This window comes from Oncorhynchus mykiss, chromosome 12 (genome assembly GCF_013265735.2).
Source record: "Oncorhynchus mykiss isolate Arlee chromosome 12, USDA_OmykA_1.1, whole genome shotgun sequence".
In the NCBI taxonomy this organism is placed as follows: domain Eukaryota; kingdom Metazoa; phylum Chordata; class Actinopteri; order Salmoniformes; family Salmonidae; genus Oncorhynchus; species Oncorhynchus mykiss.
Genome location: NC_048576.1, coordinates 88,671,518 through 88,693,039, shown reverse-complemented (window position 1 = coordinate 88,693,039; position 21,522 = coordinate 88,671,518). Strand labels below are relative to the sequence as shown.

The following is a 21,522-nucleotide window of genomic DNA, read 5'->3' as shown; positions in this document are numbered from 1 at the left end:
GTCCAACCCTTTTCCTGGAGATCTACAGTACTGTGGGTTTTCAGTCCAACCCTCTTCCTGGAGATCTACCGTCCTGTGGGTTTTCAGTCCAACCCTCTTCCTGGAGATCTACTGTCCTGTGGGTTTTCAGCCCAACCCTCTTCTTGGAGATCTACTGTCCTGTGGGTTTTCAGCCCAACCCTCTTCCTGGAGATCTACAGTCCTGTGGGTTTTCAGTCCAACCCTAGTTTAACACACCTGATTCTACTAATTAGCTGCTCAAAAAGACCTTAACGAGCTGAATCAGATGTGCTAAATTAGGGTTGGACTGAAAACCTCAGGAAGAGGGTTGGGCAGCCCTGGCCTAGATAATCCATCCACCTGACAGGTGTAGCATATCAAGAGGCTGATTAAACAGCATGATCAATACACAGATGCATCTTGTGCTGTGGACACAACACAATTCCACAGATGTCATGTCTCAAGTTGATGTCTCAAGTTGGCATGGTGACTGCAGCAATATCCACCGGAGCTGTTGCCAGAGAATGAAATGTTCATTTCTCTACCATAAACTGTCTTCAATGTCATTTTATATATTTTGGCAGTATGTCTGACCAGCCTCACAACAGCAGACCACGAGTAACCACGCCAGCCCAGGACCTCCACATCTGGCTTCTTCACCTGTGGGATCGTCTGATGGGGGGTGGAGGGAAAGAGTGGTGAGGAGTATTTCTGTCTGTAATAAAGCCCTTTTGTGGGGACAGACTCCGTCTGATTGGCCGGGCCTGGCTCCCCAGTGGGTGGGCCTGGCTCCCCAGTGGCTGGGCCTAGCTGCCGAGTGGCTGGGCCTGGCTCCCCAGTGGCTGGGCCTGGCTCCCCAGTGGCTGGGCCTATGGCTCCCGAGTGGCTGGGCCTATGGCTCCCGAGTGGCTGGGCCTGGCTCCCGAGTGGCTGGGCCTGGCTCCCGAGTGGCTGGGCCTGGCTCCCGAGTGGCTGGGCCTGGCTCCCGAGTGGCTGGGCCTGGCTCCCCAGTGGCTGGGCCTGGCTCCCCAGTGGCTGGGCCTATGGCTGCACCACTGCCCAGTCATGTGAAATCCATAGATTAGAGCCTAATGAATTTATTTCTTATATGAACTGTAACTCAGTCAAATCTTGTAAATTGTTGCATGTTGCATTTATATTTTTGTTCAGTGTAGATTATAAATGTGATTAGTTAAGAATGTTGGGTAAGGTTGGAAAACAAGTCGCTACCAGGATGGTAACCTGGTAACTGGTAACCTTGCGAGTCACAACCTGCATTTAACACCCTCCATCCAACCTCCCTCCCTTAAAAGCATTTATTTTATTTGACCATCTGTAAACTGGTCATGGCTAGAAGGGATCCAGCATTTGTCAGAATGTACTTGTTGTTGCAGGTTTATGAGAATTAGGTTAAGAAAAGTGTTAGGATTAACTCAAATGCAAAAAAATTACTTTTGACAAAAGCTGGATCCCGTCTAGACATGACCCTGTAAACTCCATCCACTGACATGCCACTCTGCCCACTGAGCTTTCATCTAACCAATCAAATTAGTTCTGTCTTTGAGCCTGAGCTTCTCTGAGAACAAAATTGAGGCCAGGGCCACCTTGTTGCCAAATGTTGTCCAACATTGCAGATAGAAATATCATTAATTGAGCTAATGTGATTCCTTAGTCTACATGTCAGAGGCATGTTTGTCCTACTTAGATAGCCCATTTATATATGAACGCAAAACATTGGGTCCTGCTGAACGTGACCCATGATTCATGTCAACTTTCTATTGTCTAGTGCTGCTCTGTAATGACCCTTGTATTGAATCCTGCCCTGAATGAGGAAAACTCCTGAGCACAATTCCAAGACTTTCTCAATTATTCTTTCCTCAGTTTTGTGTCCTCTCTCCTCACCTAATTTAACACCCTCCAACCTCCTTCCACCTCCAGCCTCCCTCCCTGACCCTCCATCCACCTCTAGCCTCTCTCCCTGACCCTCCAATCTCCCTCCCTGACCCTCCAATGCTAAATTGTAATTATTTTGCCACTATGGCCTATTTATTGCCTTACCTCCCTACTCTTCTATATTTGCACACACTGTACATAGATTTTTCTACTGTGTTATTGACTGTACGTTTGTTTATGTGTAACTCTGTGTTGTTGTTTTAGTCTCACTGCTTTGTTTTATCTTGGCCAGGTCACAGTTGTAAATGAGAACTTGTTCTCAACTAGCCTACCTGGTTAAATAAAGGTGAAATAAATAACACAAAAAAATCTCTCTCCCTGACCCTCCATCCACCTCCAACCTCCCTGCCAGCCTTTATTGTATTTAACTCTCACCTGTAAACTCCACTGACTGACCTGTCACTAAGCTCTTCCCACTAAGCTTTCATCCAACCAATGAATCAGTTCCCGACTACCTCTGGAGGTGGTACTATGAACACAGCATGACTACCTCCGGAGGAGGAAGGAGGTCAGGAAGATCTGATCACAATTCCTTCTTTTTAAATTGTCTAGAAATGTGGCCTAAATCAGAATATGGCCAAGATCAGGACGCATGTTAGCAGCCGGTATAAACAGGGATCAGTTCTCTCCACGGGCTCCCAAGTGGCACAGCGGTCCAAGGCGCTGCGTCTCAGTGCAAGAGGCGTCACTACAGACCCTTGTTCAATTCCAGGCTGTATCACAACCGGTTGTGATTGGGAGTCCCATAGGGCGGCAGACAATTTGCCCAGCGTCCTCCGGGTTAGGGTTTGGCCAGTGTCATTGTAAATAAGACTTTGTTCTTAACTGACTTGCCTAGTTAAATAAAGATAAAATAATGTAGCCAAGCAGTGAACCACTGTTGTTTGACATCAGTGACCCCCTGTGTAGAGCTATGGCATTGCAAGCCACATCCAAACTCCAAATTAGTGAAGAATAAATCTCACCACGGCACGTCTTGAAAACACATCTTTACTGCGTTTTTAAAGTAGTACAGACATTTTGACATCTTAGCCCACAGTGTTGGGCTTGAGAGATGGAGAATAACCAAAAATTCAAGACTTGTATCTTCCGGTAGCTGCCCAAGTGGACAGTGTTGGTTGTACTGTTTCTGTTAAAAAGGTAAAAGAGTTCAGGTGAGGGGGTTGCCATGGCTATGTCATCGCCAGCGTCCCAGCGCTGCTCTCCAGTAATGCCCATCGCCATCCCATATTTCCACACCTCTAGAGAAGACCCACACCTGTTACCAGGTGCACTAGGCTCCAACCCGGTTGAACCCCCCTCTCACCCCGACCTCCAGGCCCCTCCATAAGGCCCTCTTCCCTGGCCGATGGGGCCCCAGATGGAGAAGCCCATCAGGACAGGTTGTCAATGTTGGCCAGGAAGCGCTGTGCCCACCACTCATCCAGATCGATGGGAACAAAGTCTGGGGACGGAGAAATGAAGAGAGTTATTAGAGGAGGCCTCAAACATTGGGTTATGGTGTGGCAGCATTAACAAGTGGACCTCAACTTTTTGTAGGGTGATGATGTGAACAAAGGTTAGAAGCACATTATTGGAACTGGTCAAACATAGATGGTGACTATATTTTAAACTAAAGTAAGAATTCAGTGGTGAAATTACTTAAGGGCCAATGCAGCTGTTTTTATCTCAATATTAAATAATTTCTGGGTAATAATTGAGTACTTTACTGTGACTGTTTCCAATTAGAATGGGCAAAGAGAAACAAAAATAGCTTCTTAGCAAAGAATTTTGCTAGGACTGTCTGAGTAGGGAATGGAAAACTGAAAATGAGCTGTTATTGGCAGAGGTGTGGAACTCTCTTTCTTATTGGTCTATTAACTCATTTACCACCTGGTGATGTCATCAGGCAGGCCAAAACAAGTAGTCTTTTCTCATCATTTTCACAACTTCAACTGCACTGGGCCTTTAAGACCACGAACAGTGAAAACTCAGAGGTCATATCAGAACTTTCCCAATGTTTCCCAATAGGACATTCCCAGTCAAAGAAGTCCAATATGACTTTCCCAATATCACTTCCCAATGTCCCCCAATATAACTTCTGAATGTTCCCAAATAGGACTTTCCCAAAATGCCTCTTCACATTGCTAAGAATGAAGACATGATGACTGACACAACCCTACATCACACTGGTTTATGTGGTGGCAGTGCTGTGACAGCCCTAACACACACGCAGATGTGACCTTCTGTCCAGGTGACCAAAAGAAGGTGCATCTTTCCATTGGGTGTGAAAAGCATGGGGGGTACGGACAGAGGAAGTGGTTTAGTGTCAAGGAAATGTACTGAGGGGGAGAGAATGGAGAACAGATTACAGTGAATGAGTGTTTAAGGGATGAGACTGAAGGAGGAAGGTAGACTCAGGTCAGGACTCACTCTTCAAGGCTGGGTTGGGGTTGGTGTCTGAATACTGCACTGGTCCCTGAGCACTGGCACTTCCTGTCTCATCACTGGCTCCTCCCTCCTCCGCCAGCTGCACTACCTCCTGCCAGGCTGCAACAGCAACACACAGACACAACCTGGATACATGCAGCCTTCAGTAGAAATGAATGTTGGTTCCTTGGATTTTCTTAGAAATCTATAGATTGTTCTTAGACATGTTTTAGTTTAATATTGCGAATACTACCAGGAGAAACAAAGAAGAAGAAAACAATATAAAAATACTACCAGGAGAAACAAAGAAGAAGAAAACAATATCAAAATACTACCAGGAGAAACAAAGAAGAAAACAATATCAAAATACTACCAGGAGAAACAAAGAAGAAGAAAACAATATCAAAATACTACCAGGAAAAACAGAGAAGAAGAAAACAATATCAAAATACTACCAGGAGAAACAAAGAAGAAGAAAACAATATCAAAATACTACCAGGAGAAACAAAGAAGAAGAAAACAATATCAAAATACTACCAGGAGAAACAAAGAAGAAGAAAACAATATCAAAATACTACCAGGAGAAACAGAGAAGAAGAAAACCATATCAAAATACTACCAGGAAAAACAGAGAAGAAGAAAACAATATCAAAATACTACCAGGAGAAACAGAGAAGAAAACAATATCAAAATACTACCAGGAGAAACAAAGAAGAAGAAAACAATATCAAAATACTACCAGGAAAAACAAAGAAGAAAACAATATCAAAATACTACCAGGAGAAACAGAGAAGAAAACAATATCAAAATACTACCAGGAGAAACAAAGAAGAAGAAAACAATATCAAAATACTACCAGGAAAAACAGAGAAGAAGAAAACAATATCAAAATACTACCAGGAGAAACAGAGAAGAAGAAAACAATATCAAAATACTACCAGGAGAAACAAAGAAGAAGAAAACAATATCAAAATACTACCAGGAGAAACAAAGAAGAAGAAAACAATATCAAAATACTACCAGGAGAAACAAAGAAGAAGAAAACAATATCAAAATACTACCAGGAGAAACAGAGAAGAAGAAAACAATATCAAAATACTACCAGGAGAAACAAAGAAGAAGAAAACAATATCAAAATACTACCAGGAGAAACAAAGAAGAAGAAAACAATATTAAAATACTACCAGGAAAAACAGAGAAGAAGAAAACAATATCAAAATACTACCAGGAGAAACAGAGAAGAAAACAATATCAAAATACTACCAGGAGAAACAAAGAAGAAGAAAACAATATCAAAATACTACCAGGAGAAACAAAGAAGAAGAAAACAATATCAAAATACTACCAGGAGAAACAAAGAAGAAGAAAACAATATCAAAATACTACCAGGAGAAACAAAGAAGAAGAAAACAATATCAAAATACTACCAGGAGAAACAAAGAAGAAGAAAACAATATCAAAATACTACCAGGAGAAACAAAGAAGAAGAAAACAATATCAAAATACTACCAGGAGAAACAAAGAAGAAGAAAACAATATCAAAATACTACCAGGAGAAACAAAGAAGAAGAAAACAATATCAAAATACTACCAGGAGAAACAAAGAAGAAGAAAACAATATCAAAATACTACCAGGAGAAACAAAGAAGAAGAAAACAATATGAAAGCAGACAGTCATATAGTTGAAATTGGTAAACATAAAATAGGGGGAAACTCACCCTAAGAGTCAAAATATTTTGCAGCTTAAAAGGTGTAAAAAGGAAATAACCTTTGAACAAAATTAGTCCTGCCACATCACACCCACAGTGTAAGGTCCAGTAGGGTGAATTTTACAAAGAATGCCGCGTTTGAAACGACATTTTAAATAATGCACTCTGTCATGTGGATTTATGAGCGTTCAGTCCACTGGCACTAATGACCAATGTTATGTCACTAGTCTAAATGTTTCAAGTACTAATGTAAAAAATCATAAGTCAAAATGAACGACTGCATAAATAAATGAATGATGAAGGCAAGTTTGAATTACTATCATTTTAATTAAACATGCTCATAGTGAAAGCAAGATGGAGCTACCATGTTAATGATCCAATCCTTTCACATCTATGATAGGCACCTTTCACCATATGGACCTTCACATGACTTACAAGTGTTGAACCAACGTGTTGTTTTATAATGTTACAAGTAACTGGGTGTAACTTAAAATGTGTATTTACTGGTTAATGATCCTATACAACTTGTTGCAATCCTCCTTTCTAGAACCTCTCTGTAGAAAGCCTAGTAAGAGCAGGGCCTACTTTTTGTCCTTGTCCACTCTGACCAAGGTTATGTAGTTAATGTGCTGCCATTGCAAACGTTCAGTAGGAACGACCTAGTGTGTCACATGGGCAAGGGAGGAATGACTTAACAAGTTACACATGCTGTTTGGCTGGGTAGGTTAGGGTTAATGTTGAAATACAGTCATTGAGCTTACTGTGTAGAGCTCCACTTAGGCACAAAGAAATACCTGTGTCTTCATTCAATTACACTGCAGATTCACGCAGTGATTATCAACACATTTCTAGAAGCCATTGTGTACTACCTTCATCGGAGGCAGAGTAGATCATTTACAGACAGACAGACGAACAGATGGACAGACGGACGGACGGCTGGCTGGCAGAGGGCTTCAATTTGGGTGTGAGGGTAGTGGAATTCCAGCCAGCTGTGCCTGCTATCACTGGTATCAGTGTCAGTGCAGCTGTGATGCTGAGCCTGGGAGGGGAGACTGACTCCTTGTCCAACCCTGACCCTCACCCTGCCTGTAGATGGGTGGGAGAACACTGGGAGGGAGTGGTAGAGGAGAGGTCCTACTGTCACCTCTAAAGGGACACTAGACAGAAAGGAGATGATTTGGACACTACTCAGACTGTAGATGAGGTGAATAATAATAGCATGGTAATATTATGTTTACCATGGCCCACATTCATGTTGACTGAGAACATGGCTGACCATGTTGAAAGAGAAACACACATTCTTTGTAAAGTGGGTTGTAGGGGCAAGATCAGATTCCAGAGGCCCATTGTCCATAGAAGTCCTCAGTCACAACCATATTACTCGTGGGTGTACGGTCAAAGTCAAATTGCCAAGGTTTGAGGGGCTTGGTCCATTCTATAAATTGTATTTCTATGGTCTCTCACTCCTTTACCTTCATAGATAAACTTGACATTCTCCTGGTGTGCAGAAGTGAAGCCCTCCTTGGGCTGGGGGTCCACCTGTAGAAGAGCTGCTGGGGTGTTGTGGTACTTCTTCCCATTCAGGCGGTTAAACACTATCTTGGGTGCAGGAGAGCTGCACGACAAAAAAATATGGACTTAAACATTAAAAACTTGTTGATTTATTTTAAGTCTACACACAATATACCTGTAGACCTGTAGTAAATATGACACGATGAAATGTTCTCCAAATAGAGTTTCTTAGGCATGTTTGTTACTGTAAAGGCGTCATAAATTACTCTGACTCTGCTCTCTCTCAATCATTCATTCATGACGAATGAAAATGTATGCTTCACTCAGAGCAAGGACTAGCTAGATAGGAAGTCATCCACCTGAACCACATCGTTACCATACCTTCGAACACAGTACGGTTTCTATGGTGATAAAGAAAGCCCACATGATAAGAATGCAGTATTTTTTATTTTATTTAGTTGACCTTTATTTAACAGTATGGAGGATGCCATGGTGGATATGTCGCAGATTGTGCTTCTCTCTACTCTACTCGATCAGGACCAAATTAGTGAAATATTGCTAAAGATATGATAAACGCCTTATTGTTGATGTTTATTTGAAACGGGTTATCTTGAAACTTAGTAAACATATGTGAGTAGACAGCAGAGAGCAGCTACCAAGCTAGCATGTTGCTCAGTAGCATGTTGCTCAGCTAGCATACACGTGTTGGGACTAGACAGTGACAACAAACGCTCTTCGGTGACCTTGCTTCCCACACACAAGGTCGTTTCACGCCCCTGTTCAATGACATAAAAGCAGGTGGCTGTGGTTTGGAAAAGACCCACAACAGTGTGCCTTGTGATAGAATGTGCCCCATGGATATTAGTTTTTATAGCTAGCTTGCTACTATTACGTGCCAATACAGGCGCTCGCGCTACAACAATGTTGTAAGATGTGCATTTCTGAAACTTTAATGCTTCACGGGCTGCAGGTGAAGCTATGCCAAACATCATTACAGTACAATAATAACAGTGACACTGCCATTATATGCTAATAACACTGTTAAACCTATGTACAATGCAATAATAGTACTTACTCTGGTATAGACCAAGGCGTTTGTTTGTGCTTGAAGTCATTTATTTTGTCAATCTGCTGCGTTTGACCTCATATTAAAAAAGGGAATAGATATCAACATTGCATTGAAAAGGAAAGCGATATAAACATGTTAAGTTAACTACTGAAAACACAATGTATGTTACTGCCTCTGAATGAAGGCCATTTAATGGATTGGCATCAACATTGGCACATGCGCAAATATACACCCGTGCCACAGTGTAAATGTTAACATTTAACAAGGCATGTATCTAACCTCATAATTACAATGTATCATCACTTTGATGACAGTGTGAGCGAGATGTCACTGACATGTTGTTACAAAAGTGTCCGAATCGGTCTCCTAGAATCCCCCACACTCACCTGTTCGTCGCTGTGTAACAAGTTTGCTGGGACCTCTTGTAATTGTGTACATCATGTGCTAGCAAAATCCTAGTCAACTTCAGTATGGCACTTTGGAGTGTCCTATAGACTTCCCAGGCCGGTTATGTCAGAGGCAAATTGGGTATAGGCACAGTTTATAATTTATAAAATCTTTACAATACTTCCTCTCGTGTAATTTATCGACGCTTCCACGATTCAAAAAACAGGTCCGTGTTTTTCCTGTTACATTGGGCAAATTCCGTTTCAAGATTATCTCTGCATTTCAACTACTAGAATCTTCTGCGCTTCGAACTACTGGTGGAAACTTTTGGGATAATCTACCGCGCAACAACATAACCATGAATCAAGCTCCTCTTTTTCGGTATTTAATCATTCTAGTTGAAAACGTATCTCAAAACAAACCATTATAGATTGCTACGTTCTCCTGAGGCCCTGTGGCACGAGCTGATCGCCTTGCATCCAAGTGTGTGAAGAAGTCGGTAACTTTGGTCCTTGGGGCTGTCCGAGTCGATACAATGTCAGATCTGATGAAACATGAGCTGTCATTGAGCTGCAAAGACACTCAACCAACGCGCATACATTTTGACATCGCAACACGCCTCCCTCCGTCTTTTTAAAGCGACAGTGACCAACTGACTGTATGGCAGAGGACAGGTCTGAAGATAGGGGTACAGCGTTGCCGCTGTCATCAACGTTGCTTTCAGACATGAACAAAACAAGAATAAGGTGTCATCAGTTTACACAGTGACCATACAATACAATCACATATCCACTAGAATACTCACTATTCAGCACCAATCTGCATGTAGGGGATATTTATTTTTCCAATATTTACAGTGGGCCTGCAGTAGTCACAATAAATAACATGGTTTCATAAAGGATACATTGTACATCATGTTTTCATTGAGAAATCAAAGATACATGTCAACAAAGATAGTTATATTTTGTACCATTGATATATCAGTGTCATATTGTTAATACAATATTAATGAATGTAGCATAATCTCTTACAGATTTGTATTAAGATGAACAATTCAAAATGAGCAAATTGTCTGCATTTAGTGGTGTGATGATTGGTCCAAGAGAGTATTTCTGAGATTATGGTGGTATTGTTGGTGTAGTATAGTTGTCAAATGAGGGTTGACATTGTATGATCTTGTATGAGTGTTTGCAGTAAAAACTATTCTGGTTAAAAGGGGCAACCTGAACTAGAAAATGATCTGCTATGCAGCTATATTGGATGTGTACTGTCCTGTACATTCATACTCCATATTCCCTATGATAGTGAGGTCTGAGTCCTTGTACAACTACACGTTGTTAGATAGTAGTCTAGAACTGTGTGTGTGTTGTGTGTCAGTCAGTAGTGAGGCTCACAGTCTTCCCTCAGGCTGTCAGTGATGTAGCTGATCTTCAGGACATCTTGGTAGTACTGTTTATCCACGGCCGTGTTGATGGTCCAGCCCACCACCTCCACCCCTCGCTCTGCCCAGTACTGGACATAGTCTCTGTAGAGAGGGATAGATGAGGGGAGTGGAGACCTGTTAGGTCAGTGGTCAGGGTATCATGTTTGTTTTAATACTTCAACAAACATCAATATATTATATGAATACAAACAGTATATGTTATCTGACAATAGGATACAACTGTCTCAATTTTGAACTTCCTCTGATATTAACACGCAATGATGTGTGATTCAATCCATGGTCATGTTCATTAGGGCTACACTGTATGTAGCGAAACGTTTTGCAATTGAAAACAACAATGAGAGTTTCCTATTGAAAAAGTCCAGGTAGTGTCCCCAGTGTCAGAGTGTTTTATTCAATTTTCTCCCTAATGAACACAACCCATGTAACAAACTCAGTAGGCCGAGCCACTGCTGTTAGTATTACTCACAGGGAGATGAAGTCCTTCTGCATGAGGATGGCTGAGACGCCACACAGGTTCCACAACAGGTGATGGTGGGCCCAGTCCAGCAGCACATCCAGAACTCCCAGCCAGTAGTTTGTCCACGCTGACAGGGAACGGGGTGTTCCATCGCCATAGCGACTGAGGCTCCAGGGCCGGTGGGTCAGGGCCGTGACCACCCCAGGGTTCGCCTGACGCATCTGGAGGAGTTGACCGATGAGGAGGTCAGAGGTGGTGTTATGGTTATGAGGACAGATAACAGTCTTCTTATAACACATCCATACAGTGTGTATCAAGCCTAGCCTGGACCCACACCTGTTGGACAATGGTTGTTTACAGGCCAAACATGACAATGACTGTAGGAGTTGGCAAAACAGTACAAACAGACCTGGGACCAGACTGGTGCTAAACTGCACACTATAGGAAAAACACCACTATAATGGAACAGAAGATGACTAAATGTGCACATAGATGTCTCAATTCATATTTACCGTTTAATTTGAAGTTTTTGTGCATATATTTGGGCAATGTGTGTTACTGAGTTGAAAGGTTGTTTTCGAACAAACATAAATGTCAAATGACCAGAGAAAGTTGACCTTGTAGATAACTCTAGGTTGAAAGGAGCAGACAATGCTGGAGTTGTAGAGGACAGGGTGTTTGTGATACATCTCCCCTAGGGCTGCAGCTGCCTGGTGGAGAGGAGGGAACATATACAGTACTTACTGTCAAACTACATGCAGTGTAACACATACATGTGGGCGGCAGGTGGCTTAGTAACCAAAAGGTCACTGGTTTGAATTCCCGAGTCGACAAGGTGACAAATCTGCCGATGTACCATTGAGCAAGGCACTTAGGCACTTAGCCCTAATTTGTTCCAGGAACGCCGTTCTACCATGGCTGACCCTGTAAAATAACACATTTCACTGCGCTTATCCTTTGTGACAACATGATATATCAGGACTACTCAACTACTATTTGAGAAGATCCAGTCACACAAATGTCCTCTGTGGAAAAGGTCCGGATTGATGTTGTCTTTATTGGACCCAACCCCCCCCCACCTCGCGACCTCAACGTTTCACACCCCTCTTGTTAGCGGAAAGAAAACATTGCAGTTTTAAAGCACATTTTCTGCACTTCTACACATTTTTCGATGTCACCTGAGTGAGTCAACAAAAATCGAAATGGGGGCCCCTGGAAGTAAAGGCTCCTGGGCACAATCTGGCCATGATAACTACAAGATCAAGATAGCCTAACTTACCTACCTAGCTAACGTGGGCTTGTTGATCAACTGGACATTTCTGAAAGGTTCTAAATAGCTCTCTCAGATCTGTCAGTGAAGGACATAACAAGAGGGAAACTAGCCATGCACCACGTTTCTAAATGGCACCTTGTGTGTTCTAATATTACAACTCTCAACTGAAAGCCAACTGAAAGCCTGAGTGTGTTGACCCCATTGTGGGTTCAGATCTGGACCACGTCCGCCTGTTGACTATGGCTGTGATATATGATGATCTTATGGTCAGCAAGTGGCATCTTATTTAAGGCCCAATGGAGTGAAAATTATGTTTTTTCCTGTGTTTTATCATATTGTTCAACATCTGATGGAACTAACACTGTAAAAGTGTGAAAACATGTGATCAGTGTTTTTTCCTGATAGTTGCTGGTTGAAAATACAATCTACACAAGACCTTCTAATCAGCAGGTTTGCATGGGCGGGAGTTTCACCTTTCCATGGTGACGACATCATGCGGTACTGGACTAAAAAAGATCAATGGAGAATCTCTATTCAAAATCATTTTTATTCCAGGATTAGGCTTAATCTGTATCCGGGAAACTGCTCCAAGACTATTTAATTGTATTTTTGACTGCTTTGGTCCTCCATATATAATGAGGTCTGTAGGGGACAAATCTAACGCTTACAAAACTGTCAATATGGGGAAGGTGGAAGTATAGTGAGTCACATTGTAAGGGGGGTTGAATTCCTCTCAGACCTACTGTCTGGGGCAGCTGTGAGATTCTTTATAACCAATCTCTATAGTAGGGATTCCTATGTTACTACCTTAAACAGCTGGGTTTTAACCTGCCTTAATCTCCCTATACACTCAGTTTACTACCATTTGACCTTACAGTGATGTGGTTGTCATTCAAAGTGCTGCTGGAGTGTTTCCCCAACCCTGGTCCCTCAGTACCCCCAACAGTACACCTTCCCCTTGTATCCCTGGACAAACACACCTCATTCAACTCATTGAGGGCTTGATGATTAGTTGACAAGTTGAATCAGATGTGCTTGTCCAGGGTTACAATAAACATGTATACTGTTGGGGGTACTGGAGGACCAGGGTTGGGAAAACCTGGTGTATACTGTAGTGAAGCCCTAAGTCCTAAAGGTTTATAACAAGGCTTCTACCTGCCTAGAGAGGCCCTGTCCAGAAACAACCCCTATAGCCTACCCACTAGACACCTGGAAAGAACTGAGGAGTGGAAGTGTAAGCAATATGCTACACAATCAGAAGACAAGATGGAGACATCACCATATTGCTTAAACCTTTATCCAATCCCCTCAGATCTCCAGTTGTATCTAGGAAGTAGGGGCTGTTCCAAGACAGGGACAATACCTTATCAGGTTGATCTTTGACATCAAAGAAGATGGTCAGCTGGTGGTTGATGCATTCCTCCACTGCCTCCTGAAGCGTTGGCACCCTCTCCCCCTTGAACTTCTCCCTGGAGACACACAAAGGCCAGCGGGGACACACAAACGTTTGTACTGCTGCTATATTTGAGACACCACCAATAGGTCTATATCTGGCCTTGTACCATTCTATATCAATAGGTCTATATCTGGCCTCGTACCATTCTATATCAATAGGTCTATATCTGGCCCTGTACCATTCTATATCAATAGGTCTATATCTGGCCTCGTACCATTCTATATCAATAGGTCTATATCTGGCCTCATACCATTCTATATCAATAGGTCTATATCTGGCCTCGTACCATTCTATATCAATAGGTCTATATCTGGCCTCATACCATTCTATATCAATAGGTCTATATCTGGCCTCGTACCATTCTATATCAATAGGTTTATATCTGGCCACATACCATTCTATATCAATAGGTCTATATCTGGCCTCGTACCATTCACAGTTTACACTCCCCATTAGTGTATTTTCAGTCATCCTGACTCTGTCCTGCTTGAAGTCCAACTGAACTCACCGATCACACATGGGGCCATGTTTACTAAGCGTTTGCACCAGGTACCGACCCTATCAGTGTTTCCTGGCAGAAGCACTAACTTGTGTTCTTTTTAGATCTGCTAACACTGAAGGCGTAACATTCAGAGTCATGTTCATTAGGCTATACAACTGAAAATGTTTTGCAACAGCAAACAAAAACAAGCATTTGTTATTGATCCCTCCCTGTTTCAGTCCATTTCCTGCCTAATGAATATGACCCAGGAGTTCAACTCCCCTGCCAAGCCCACCCGAGCCTGTGTTTGCCCGTGGCGTCCAGCGTCCTGAGCTCTGCCAGACGCAGCGTGCCCACCGCTCCCGTCCCGTTGGTGGTGCGGTCCACCGTCTCATCGTGCATCAGCACTGCCTCTCCATCTGCAGTGAAGCCCAAGTCCAGCTCCACCCCTGTGGCTCCATTCCTGCTGGCCTAGAGGACAATAGAGGAGGATGAAGCAGGGGGAGGAGGAAGGGATGAAGAGGTGTGTGGAGAAAGACGGGAGAGATATAGATCTGAAATGGATAGATAGAGTAGGGGAGACGGAGCAGCAGGCTATTAAACCAACTGGGATTGTACTGATCTAGTAGGCCTAGATATTAGCCAAAATATGTTTCAAATTAAAGAGTAGATACAAAAATAATGTTCCAGACACTCTAAACTATAACTAACCATGGCAAAATAAGTTAACAGGCTCTCCCTCTGCATGGATTTTGGGCAACATTTAGAGAACCCCCTGATAATATGAAACTATGTCTCAGTACAGACAAGGGACGTCATATGCCTTTCATCGGCCTCTGCTCACTTCACCTGCTGCCCCTAAATCACATCATTATAGCCTAGGAAGCCTACTCATCATTTTATTTGCAGCTACAGCATTAAGTAGCTCAGACAGGGTAGATAACTGATACTTTGTCCTTGATTCACCTCTCGGATCGCTGCAATGGTGTTCTCCGGAGCATCGTGTCCCCCTGCCCGGTGCGCAACCACGGGGACGCCGGCGCTCGCAAGGCCAGTGGGCCGCAGCACCTGACTTGCCTGGTCAGCCGGCACTTGTGGGAACCGGAACATCACGATAAAGACGTAAATGGATGCGGTGACGGCCGATGCTCCAATCGCGCTCCTGGTCCCGAATAGAACCAGCAGAAATACCGCTGAGAAATAAACTTCGTCTCCAATTTGTAACATCGTTTAGAAGCGTTGATTAAAATGTATCCAATGATAAAATCAATACACTGTCACTGTTCTCAATCCTCATTTATTTGATCGATCTACTTGATCACCGAATGATAGTTCCTTGCTGGTGTGAGATTCCAAGTTGAGACCGAGATGCATGCGCTTAGGTAACTAACTACCAGACACAGCAAAAAAAAATAAGAGTTCAATTACGCATAATTCCAGACACAGCCGACTCACTGCTCCAGCTTCACAAAATAAAAACACACCATATTATATTGCGATGGGATGTTGCAGAATCCGAGATTTGAAAGGAGAGAGCATCAGTCGGTTTCTAGTTCATAGTACACACCGATCTAGAGGTCGTTGCTATGGAGCAGAGACGAGAGAGAGGTACCACGCTCACACTGTACTCGAGATAGCTGCAGTCTGAGCCATAGAAATACAATATAATAGAATGACAGAAATATATGATATTTCTATGGCTAGAGCCATAGTGGAGAGTTTCTGACTGTGGCTATGCACTAATCTATAGATACGGAACATTACACTGAGTGGCCAGGTTATTAGGTACACCACCCTGTTCACATAAATGGTTCACTCCTACAGATAAGTAATGTGGCCGTGGTATATAAACAGTGGCGACCAGTTTATTCAGGGTAGGTGCACATTTTTAGCACCCCCCCTAAAAAAATACATATATATTTATAAATAAATATATTTTTGCCTGTTTTGCATGTTATTTTAGCGTTAATACTTGTCACATATCAGTTTGCAAACAATGTAAAAAATATATATATATATAATTCAGTTAATAAAGCCGCATACACACATGGTCTCTTTTTTGTTTTCTTGAGTAAGGCAGCTCCAAATTGCAGGTTTCAGCCTAGCTCAGTGCTTTCTGTGGTGGTGAGGTGAGCCAGCAGAAAATAGGAGCATTGCGCCGTGATTGGCTCAGTGTTCTGTCACTCATGAAGTATAACATCCTTAGGAAGGGTAGACATCCAAAATTTCAGCCCGGTCCTGCCATATAGTTGTATTACAAGTGCCCTTCAAAGAAGGCTCAAGGTCATTGGACACAGATACAATTATTTAAAATGATGTCTTATGTACAGTAGCTTTGATTGGACTGATCATGTCAACATCTTACTTTCAAAGTCTTAGCTAGCAGTCAACATCATCATGAATCAAGTCGACAATCTACTGGTAAATCCTTTTTAATCCTTGTCATATGAAGGGAAATTATAGATAAAACGTATCGGTGTTCATCGGCCATAAAGATTACACAACAAATTGGAAATCACAAATTCAACAATGACTCGTTTGGAAGGAATCAGTGGCTAACTGCAAAAACGGCAAAGAAACCACGAACGTTAGCCAGCTATTCAATGGAGTTCCCACCATAAATCCAGAGAATGCCAGACTTTGATGACACAATGTGCCCACAAAGGGCCGCTGCGCCACCTTCACAAGGTGAGTCCAAACATGTCTTGTATGTTGCTGCATTAATGATGTAATATGCAAGGGAAATAGTATTACTTTCTCAGCTACAGTATACATACATGCATGTTGTGTAGTATGCTGTTAGTAGCCCATGTGCCTCACCCTAATAATTGTCTATTTTCACCAAAGCGGTTTTGTAAACACATCGTTTGTGGTCGCACATGCAAATTCAGCACACACAACATTCTATAATAGAAGTGTGTTATTTGACGTGTCAAATTAAAAGCTAATTTAACGTGTCAAATAGTGTTATATGATGTTTTTTTTTACACGCAAATAACCAAGCGTCATTCAATTTGCCTCACCCTAATAATTTTGTCTATTTTCACCTCTTATTTTCACCTACTGTTCTAACCTGGTGATGCACATGCAGCCTATAACCTGTTTTTAGAAAAATGTAATCATTGAATATTGTAAGAGCTTTCATTGTAGGTTTATATGCCCCCTTTATTTATCCTACGGTTCTTACTTGTTGTACAGGGAGAATACTGTGAGAACGGTCCATGTTCTGAATTCTGTCACTACATTTCAAATGTGCTGAACAAATAGTTATATTGACTACGTCCGTCGTCGCTCGCTCATTAATGTCTTAATCTAAATTACGGATGGCCTCTTATCTGCTTGTCGTCCCCTTATGCCATAGTTTGTACATCTCAATTGTCATTAGAAACCCCATTTGTTTAAGCAAGTCAGCCATATCAGTTATGTATTTAAAAAAATATATATTAAAGGCAGTAAATGAGGCTGAATGAACTGTTTCGCTGCCAGACAAGGATCCGCTGAAAGCCAGGTGTAGCAGTGGTAAGGTGTTGGGACTCTGCTGTTGGGACAGCTTTATGTAGGCCCTAACAGTTTGTGGGCACCGTGTGTCACCGTTATAGTGTAATTCATGTGTTGTTTAGTGTTGTATGTGTAGTGGCTCTGTGGGCACCGTGTGTCACCATTATAGTGTAATTCATGTGTTGTTTAGTGTTGTATGTGTAGTGGCTTTGTGGGCACCGTGTGTCACCATTATAGTGTAATTCATGTGTTGTTTAGTGTTGTATGTGTAGTGGCTTTGTGGGCACCGTGTGCCACCGTTATAGTGTAATTCATGTGTTGTTTAGTGTTGTATGTGTAGTGGCTTTGTGGGCACCGTGTGTCACCGTTATAGTGTAATTCATGTGTTGTTTAGTGTTGTATGTGTAGTGGCTTTGTGGGCACCGTGTGCCACCGTTATAGTGTAATTCATGTGTTGTATGTGTAGTGGCTCTGTGGGCACCGTGTGCCACCGTTATAGTGTAATTCATGTATTGTTTAGTGTTGTATGTGTAGTGGCTCTGTGGGCACCGTGTGCCACCGTTATAGTGTAATTCATGTGTTGTTTAGTGTTGTATGTGTAGTGGCTTTGTGGGCACCGTGTGCCACCGTTATAGTGTAATTCATGTGTTGTTTAGTGTTGTATGTGTAGTGGCTTTGTGGGCACCGTGTGTCACCATTATAGTGTAATTCATGTGTTGTTTAGTGTTGTATGTGTAGTGGCTTTGTGGGCACCGTGTGCCACCGTTATAGTGTAATTCATGTGTTGTTTAGTGTTGTATGTGTAGTGGCTTTGTGGGCACCGTGTGTCACCGTTATAGTGTAATTCATGTGTTGTTTAGTGTTGTATGTGTAGTGGCTTTGTGGGCACCGTGTGCCACCGTTATAGTGTAATTCATGTGTTGTATGTGTAGTGGCTCTGTGGGCACCGTGTGCCACCGTTATAGTGTAATTCATGTATTGTTTAGTGTTGTATGTGTAGTGGCTCTGTGGGCACCGTGTGCCACCGTTATAGTGTAATTCATGTGTTGTTTAGTGTTGTATGTGTAGTGGCTTTGTGGGCACCGTGTGCCACCGTTATAGTGTAATTCATGTGTTGTTTAGTGTTGTATGTGTAGTGGCTTTGTGGGCACCTTGTGTAATTCATGTGTTGTTTAGTGTTGTATGTGTAGTGGCTCTGTGGGCACCGTGTGCCACCGTTATAGTGTAATTCATGTGTTGTTTAGTGTTGTATGTGTAGTGGCTTTGTGGGCACCGTGTGCCACCGTTATAGTGTAATTCATGTGTTGTTTAGTGTTGTATGTGTAGTGGCTCTGTGGGCACCGTGTGTCACCGTTATAGTGTAATTCATGTGTTGTTTAGTGTTGTATGTGTAGTGGCTTTGTGGGCACCGTGTGTCACCGTTATAGTGTAATTCATGTGTTGTTTAGTGTTGTATGTGTAGTGGCTCTGTGGGCACCGTGTGCCACCGTTATAGTGTAATTCATGTGTTGTTTAGTGTTGTATGTGTAGTGGCTCTGTGGGCACCGTGTGCCACCGTTATAGTGTAATTCATGTGTTGTTTAGTGTTGTATGTGTAGTGGCTTTGTGGGCACCGTGTGCCACCGTTATAGTGTAATTCATGTGTTGTTTAGTGTTGTATGTGTAGTGGCTCTGCTGGAATGCATCACACTTTCTTTTTTTTTGCCCCACCAAGATTTACATGCTAAAATTGCTACTGTATATATAGCAGGCAGACCGGCATTCAGTTACTGTTTGATTGAACTTTAGAATGGGCAAAACAAGTGACTTTGAGCGTGGTTTGATCGTCGGTGCCAGGCACGCCAATTCCAGCATCTCAGAAACGTTGGGCCTCCTGCGATTTTCACGCATGACAGTCTAGGGTTTACCGGAGAATGGTGCAAAAAAACTATAATACATCTAGTCAGCGGCAGTCCTGAAGGAAAAAACAGCTTGTTTTTGAGAGTTCGAAGGAGAATGTCAAGAATCGCGCAAGCTAACAGGTGGGCCACAACAGGCAAATAATGGCGCAGTACAACAGTGGTGTGCAGAACGGCATCTCAGAACGCACAACTCGTCAGTCCTCGTCACGGATGGGCTATTGCAGCAGACATCCACACAGGGTTCCACTCCTATCAGCTAAAAACATGAAGAAACGGCTCCAGTGGGCACATGATCACCAACACTGGACAATTGAGGCGTGGAAAAACATTGCCTAGTCCGACGAATCCCATTTCGTTTTATCATGCTGATAGCAGAGGATTTTGCGTAAGCAGCGTGAGTCCATGGCCCCATCCTGCCTGGTGTCAACGGTACAGGCTGGTGGCGGTGGTGTGGGGAATGTTTTCCTGGCACATGTTAGGTCCCTTGATACCAATTGAGCAATGTTTCCATTCCCCAAAGAATTCCTGCTGTTCTGTAAGCAAAGGGGTGTCTGACCCGGTACTAGATGGATGTACCTAATAAACTGGCCACTGAGTATATGTCACAGATAAAAGGTTTTTAGAACCCTGCATGACAACGTGAAAGCCCTCCCCTGTATGCCATTTGGAACACTAGTGTGACCACACATTACAAAAGAAAGCAAACCACAGTGCACTTAGTGAAAATGTATTATATTTATCAAAGATAAACAGTCAATTCAGTCTAGAAATCAAGGCACAACAGAATGAAATATCAACAATCAACATTGAGAAACCAATTAAAAAGCATAGTAACGAACAAACACAACCACAGAGTACAACCATGTGTTCTGGAGTAGATTTGAAAAAGGGTAACAGTTTTGAGCTCTAAGAGAACCTAAGCAGTTGGACAATATTCTTGTTGTACAGGGTAAAACAAATAGATACCTGCCTTAGTGCTGTTAGATACATAGATACAATGTGTCAAGTCATATTTCGGGATGCCCATATCATTGCATCACTCTCTTAGTGACAGCTGTGTGTGTATATACTGTGTGTGTGTGAGAGAGAGAGTCCATGCCGGACATGACCATTTGTGAGAGTTGCAGTTCCAGGTTTACTTTTCTTGGTATGCCATAGAAATATAATCTATACGATGTCTAGATTACATACAGATATAGGATCTTCATTTGACCAGTATTGTCACATCAGTAGATCTTTCCAGTACTATGCATCTCTACACTGTATCCTTGCGTAGAGAGTGGATGTGCTGGAGCAGTTGGTCACAGTAGACAGGGGTGCGCTGTTTGTCCCTCACGCCTTCCACTTCCTGCTTAAGGAGGGCTGGGTGGACGCCACTGCCGGTCTTCAGGACCTCTGGACACACAGACAGACATGAGACAGTCAGGGGTTAAGTGGAAATGGACACACACAAATAAGTAACAGTAGATTATCTCTCACACACACACACACACACACACACACACACACACACACACACACACACACACACACACGAACGTTGACTACCTTGAGGAACTCCACACAAATGAATTCAACACAATAACAAAGTCAAGATATTGGGGTGGATTATTGTCACTGGCTGCAATCATTCATTGGAAATGAATAATTTGATTCAATGTAATTGTATTTATGAGGACTGACAGTGAAGAAACCACCAGAGAATATTTGCAACTATACATTGATTTTAATAGTAATTTTTGGCAGCATTTCTGTACTTGTTACTTTTGTACACAATACCGTTCTCAGTCTGAGTGATTGACAAGGAAGATGTCCAATGGAGCAGAGTTATCACAATCAATATTACCACCGGGGTTGAAGAAGGCAGAGTTATCCCAATCAATATTACCACCGGGGTTGAAGAAGGCAGAGTTATCACAATCAACATTACCACCGGGGTTGAAGAAGGCAGAGTTATCCCAATCAATATT

The 21,522-nt window shown here is 42.5% G+C and overlaps 3 protein-coding genes across 10 annotated transcripts in view; all 3 read right to left on the bottom strand.

Annotated features, from left to right (window-relative positions):
• Nucleotides 1-2,927: 2,927 nt before the first annotated feature.
• On the bottom strand, nt 2,928-9,619 carry LOC110487022 (MAPK regulated corepressor interacting protein 2). The gene is made up of 5 exons (XM_021558918.2): nt 9,039-9,619; nt 8,659-8,725; nt 7,544-7,686; nt 4,366-4,482; nt 2,928-3,397 (listed from the first exon to the last, which is right to left on the bottom strand). Exons 1-5 carry the CDS (start codon nt 9,091-9,093, stop codon nt 3,327-3,329), a joined length of 453 nt encoding a protein of 150 aa, XP_021414593.2. The 5' UTR covers nt 9,094-9,619; the 3' UTR covers nt 2,928-3,326.
• Nucleotides 9,620-9,852: 233 nt separating this feature from the next.
• On the bottom strand, nt 9,853-15,820 carry LOC110487023 (glycerophosphodiester phosphodiesterase 1). Of its 7 annotated transcripts, none has more exons than XM_036939082.1 (6): nt 15,120-15,811; nt 14,449-14,624; nt 13,580-13,685; nt 11,561-11,653; nt 10,953-11,164; nt 9,853-10,597 (listed from the first exon to the last, which is right to left on the bottom strand). In XM_036939082.1, exons 1-6 carry the CDS (start codon nt 15,378-15,380, stop codon nt 10,417-10,419), a joined length of 1,029 nt encoding a protein of 342 aa, XP_036794977.1. In that variant the 5' UTR covers nt 15,381-15,811; the 3' UTR covers nt 9,853-10,416. The 7 variants fall into 7 exon arrangements, with proteins under 7 accessions (XP_036794977.1, XP_036794979.1, XP_036794981.1 ...); XM_036939084.1 differs by having other exon boundaries at nt 9,853-10,564; nt 15,120-15,803; XM_036939086.1 differs by lacking the exon at nt 11,561-11,653 and having other exon boundaries at nt 15,120-15,820.
• A 4,448-nt stretch (nt 15,821-20,268) lies between these two features.
• Nucleotides 20,269-21,522, bottom strand: part of LOC110485270 (dynein assembly factor 5, axonemal) — a 111,929-nt gene continuing 110,675 nt past the window's right edge. For both annotated transcript variants that reach the window (XM_036939077.1, XM_036939076.1), the window contains one exon: nt 20,269-20,947. In XM_036939077.1, coding sequence (XP_036794972.1) covers nt 20,808-20,947 — 140 coding nt within the window. In that variant the 3' untranslated portion in view covers nt 20,269-20,807. The remainder of the gene's footprint in view (nt 20,948-21,522) is intronic.

What these genes read in the sequence shown, in the direction of transcription:
- LOC110487023 (XM_036939080.1), bottom strand. Translation starts at nt 14,143, where the DNA reads ATGACTGAAAATACACTAATGGGGAGTGTAAACTGTGAATGGTACGAG. An exon ending in AACCTAGAGTTATCTACAAG is followed by an intron (nt 11,165 to 11,560) that starts GTCAACTTTCTC and finishes CAACTCCTCCAG; the next exon opens with ATGCGTCAGGCGAACCCTGG. An exon ending in CAGAAGGACTTCATCTCCCT is followed by an intron (nt 10,598 to 10,952) that starts GTGAGTAATACT and finishes CTGACCTAACAG; the next exon opens with GTCTCCACTCCCCTCATCTA.
- LOC110487022 (XM_021558918.2), bottom strand. Translation starts at nt 9,093, where the DNA reads ATGATGTACACAATTACAAGAGGTCCCAGCAAACTTGTTACACAGCGA. An exon ending in TGTTACACAGCGACGAACAG is followed by an intron (nt 8,726 to 9,038) that starts GTGAGTGTGGGG and finishes TTTTAATATGAG; the next exon opens with GTCAAACGCAGCAGATTGAC. An exon ending in CCCCAACCCAGCCTTGAAGA is followed by an intron (nt 3,398 to 4,365) that starts GTGAGTCCTGAC and finishes CTCCGTCCCCAG; the next exon opens with ACTTTGTTCCCATCGATCTG.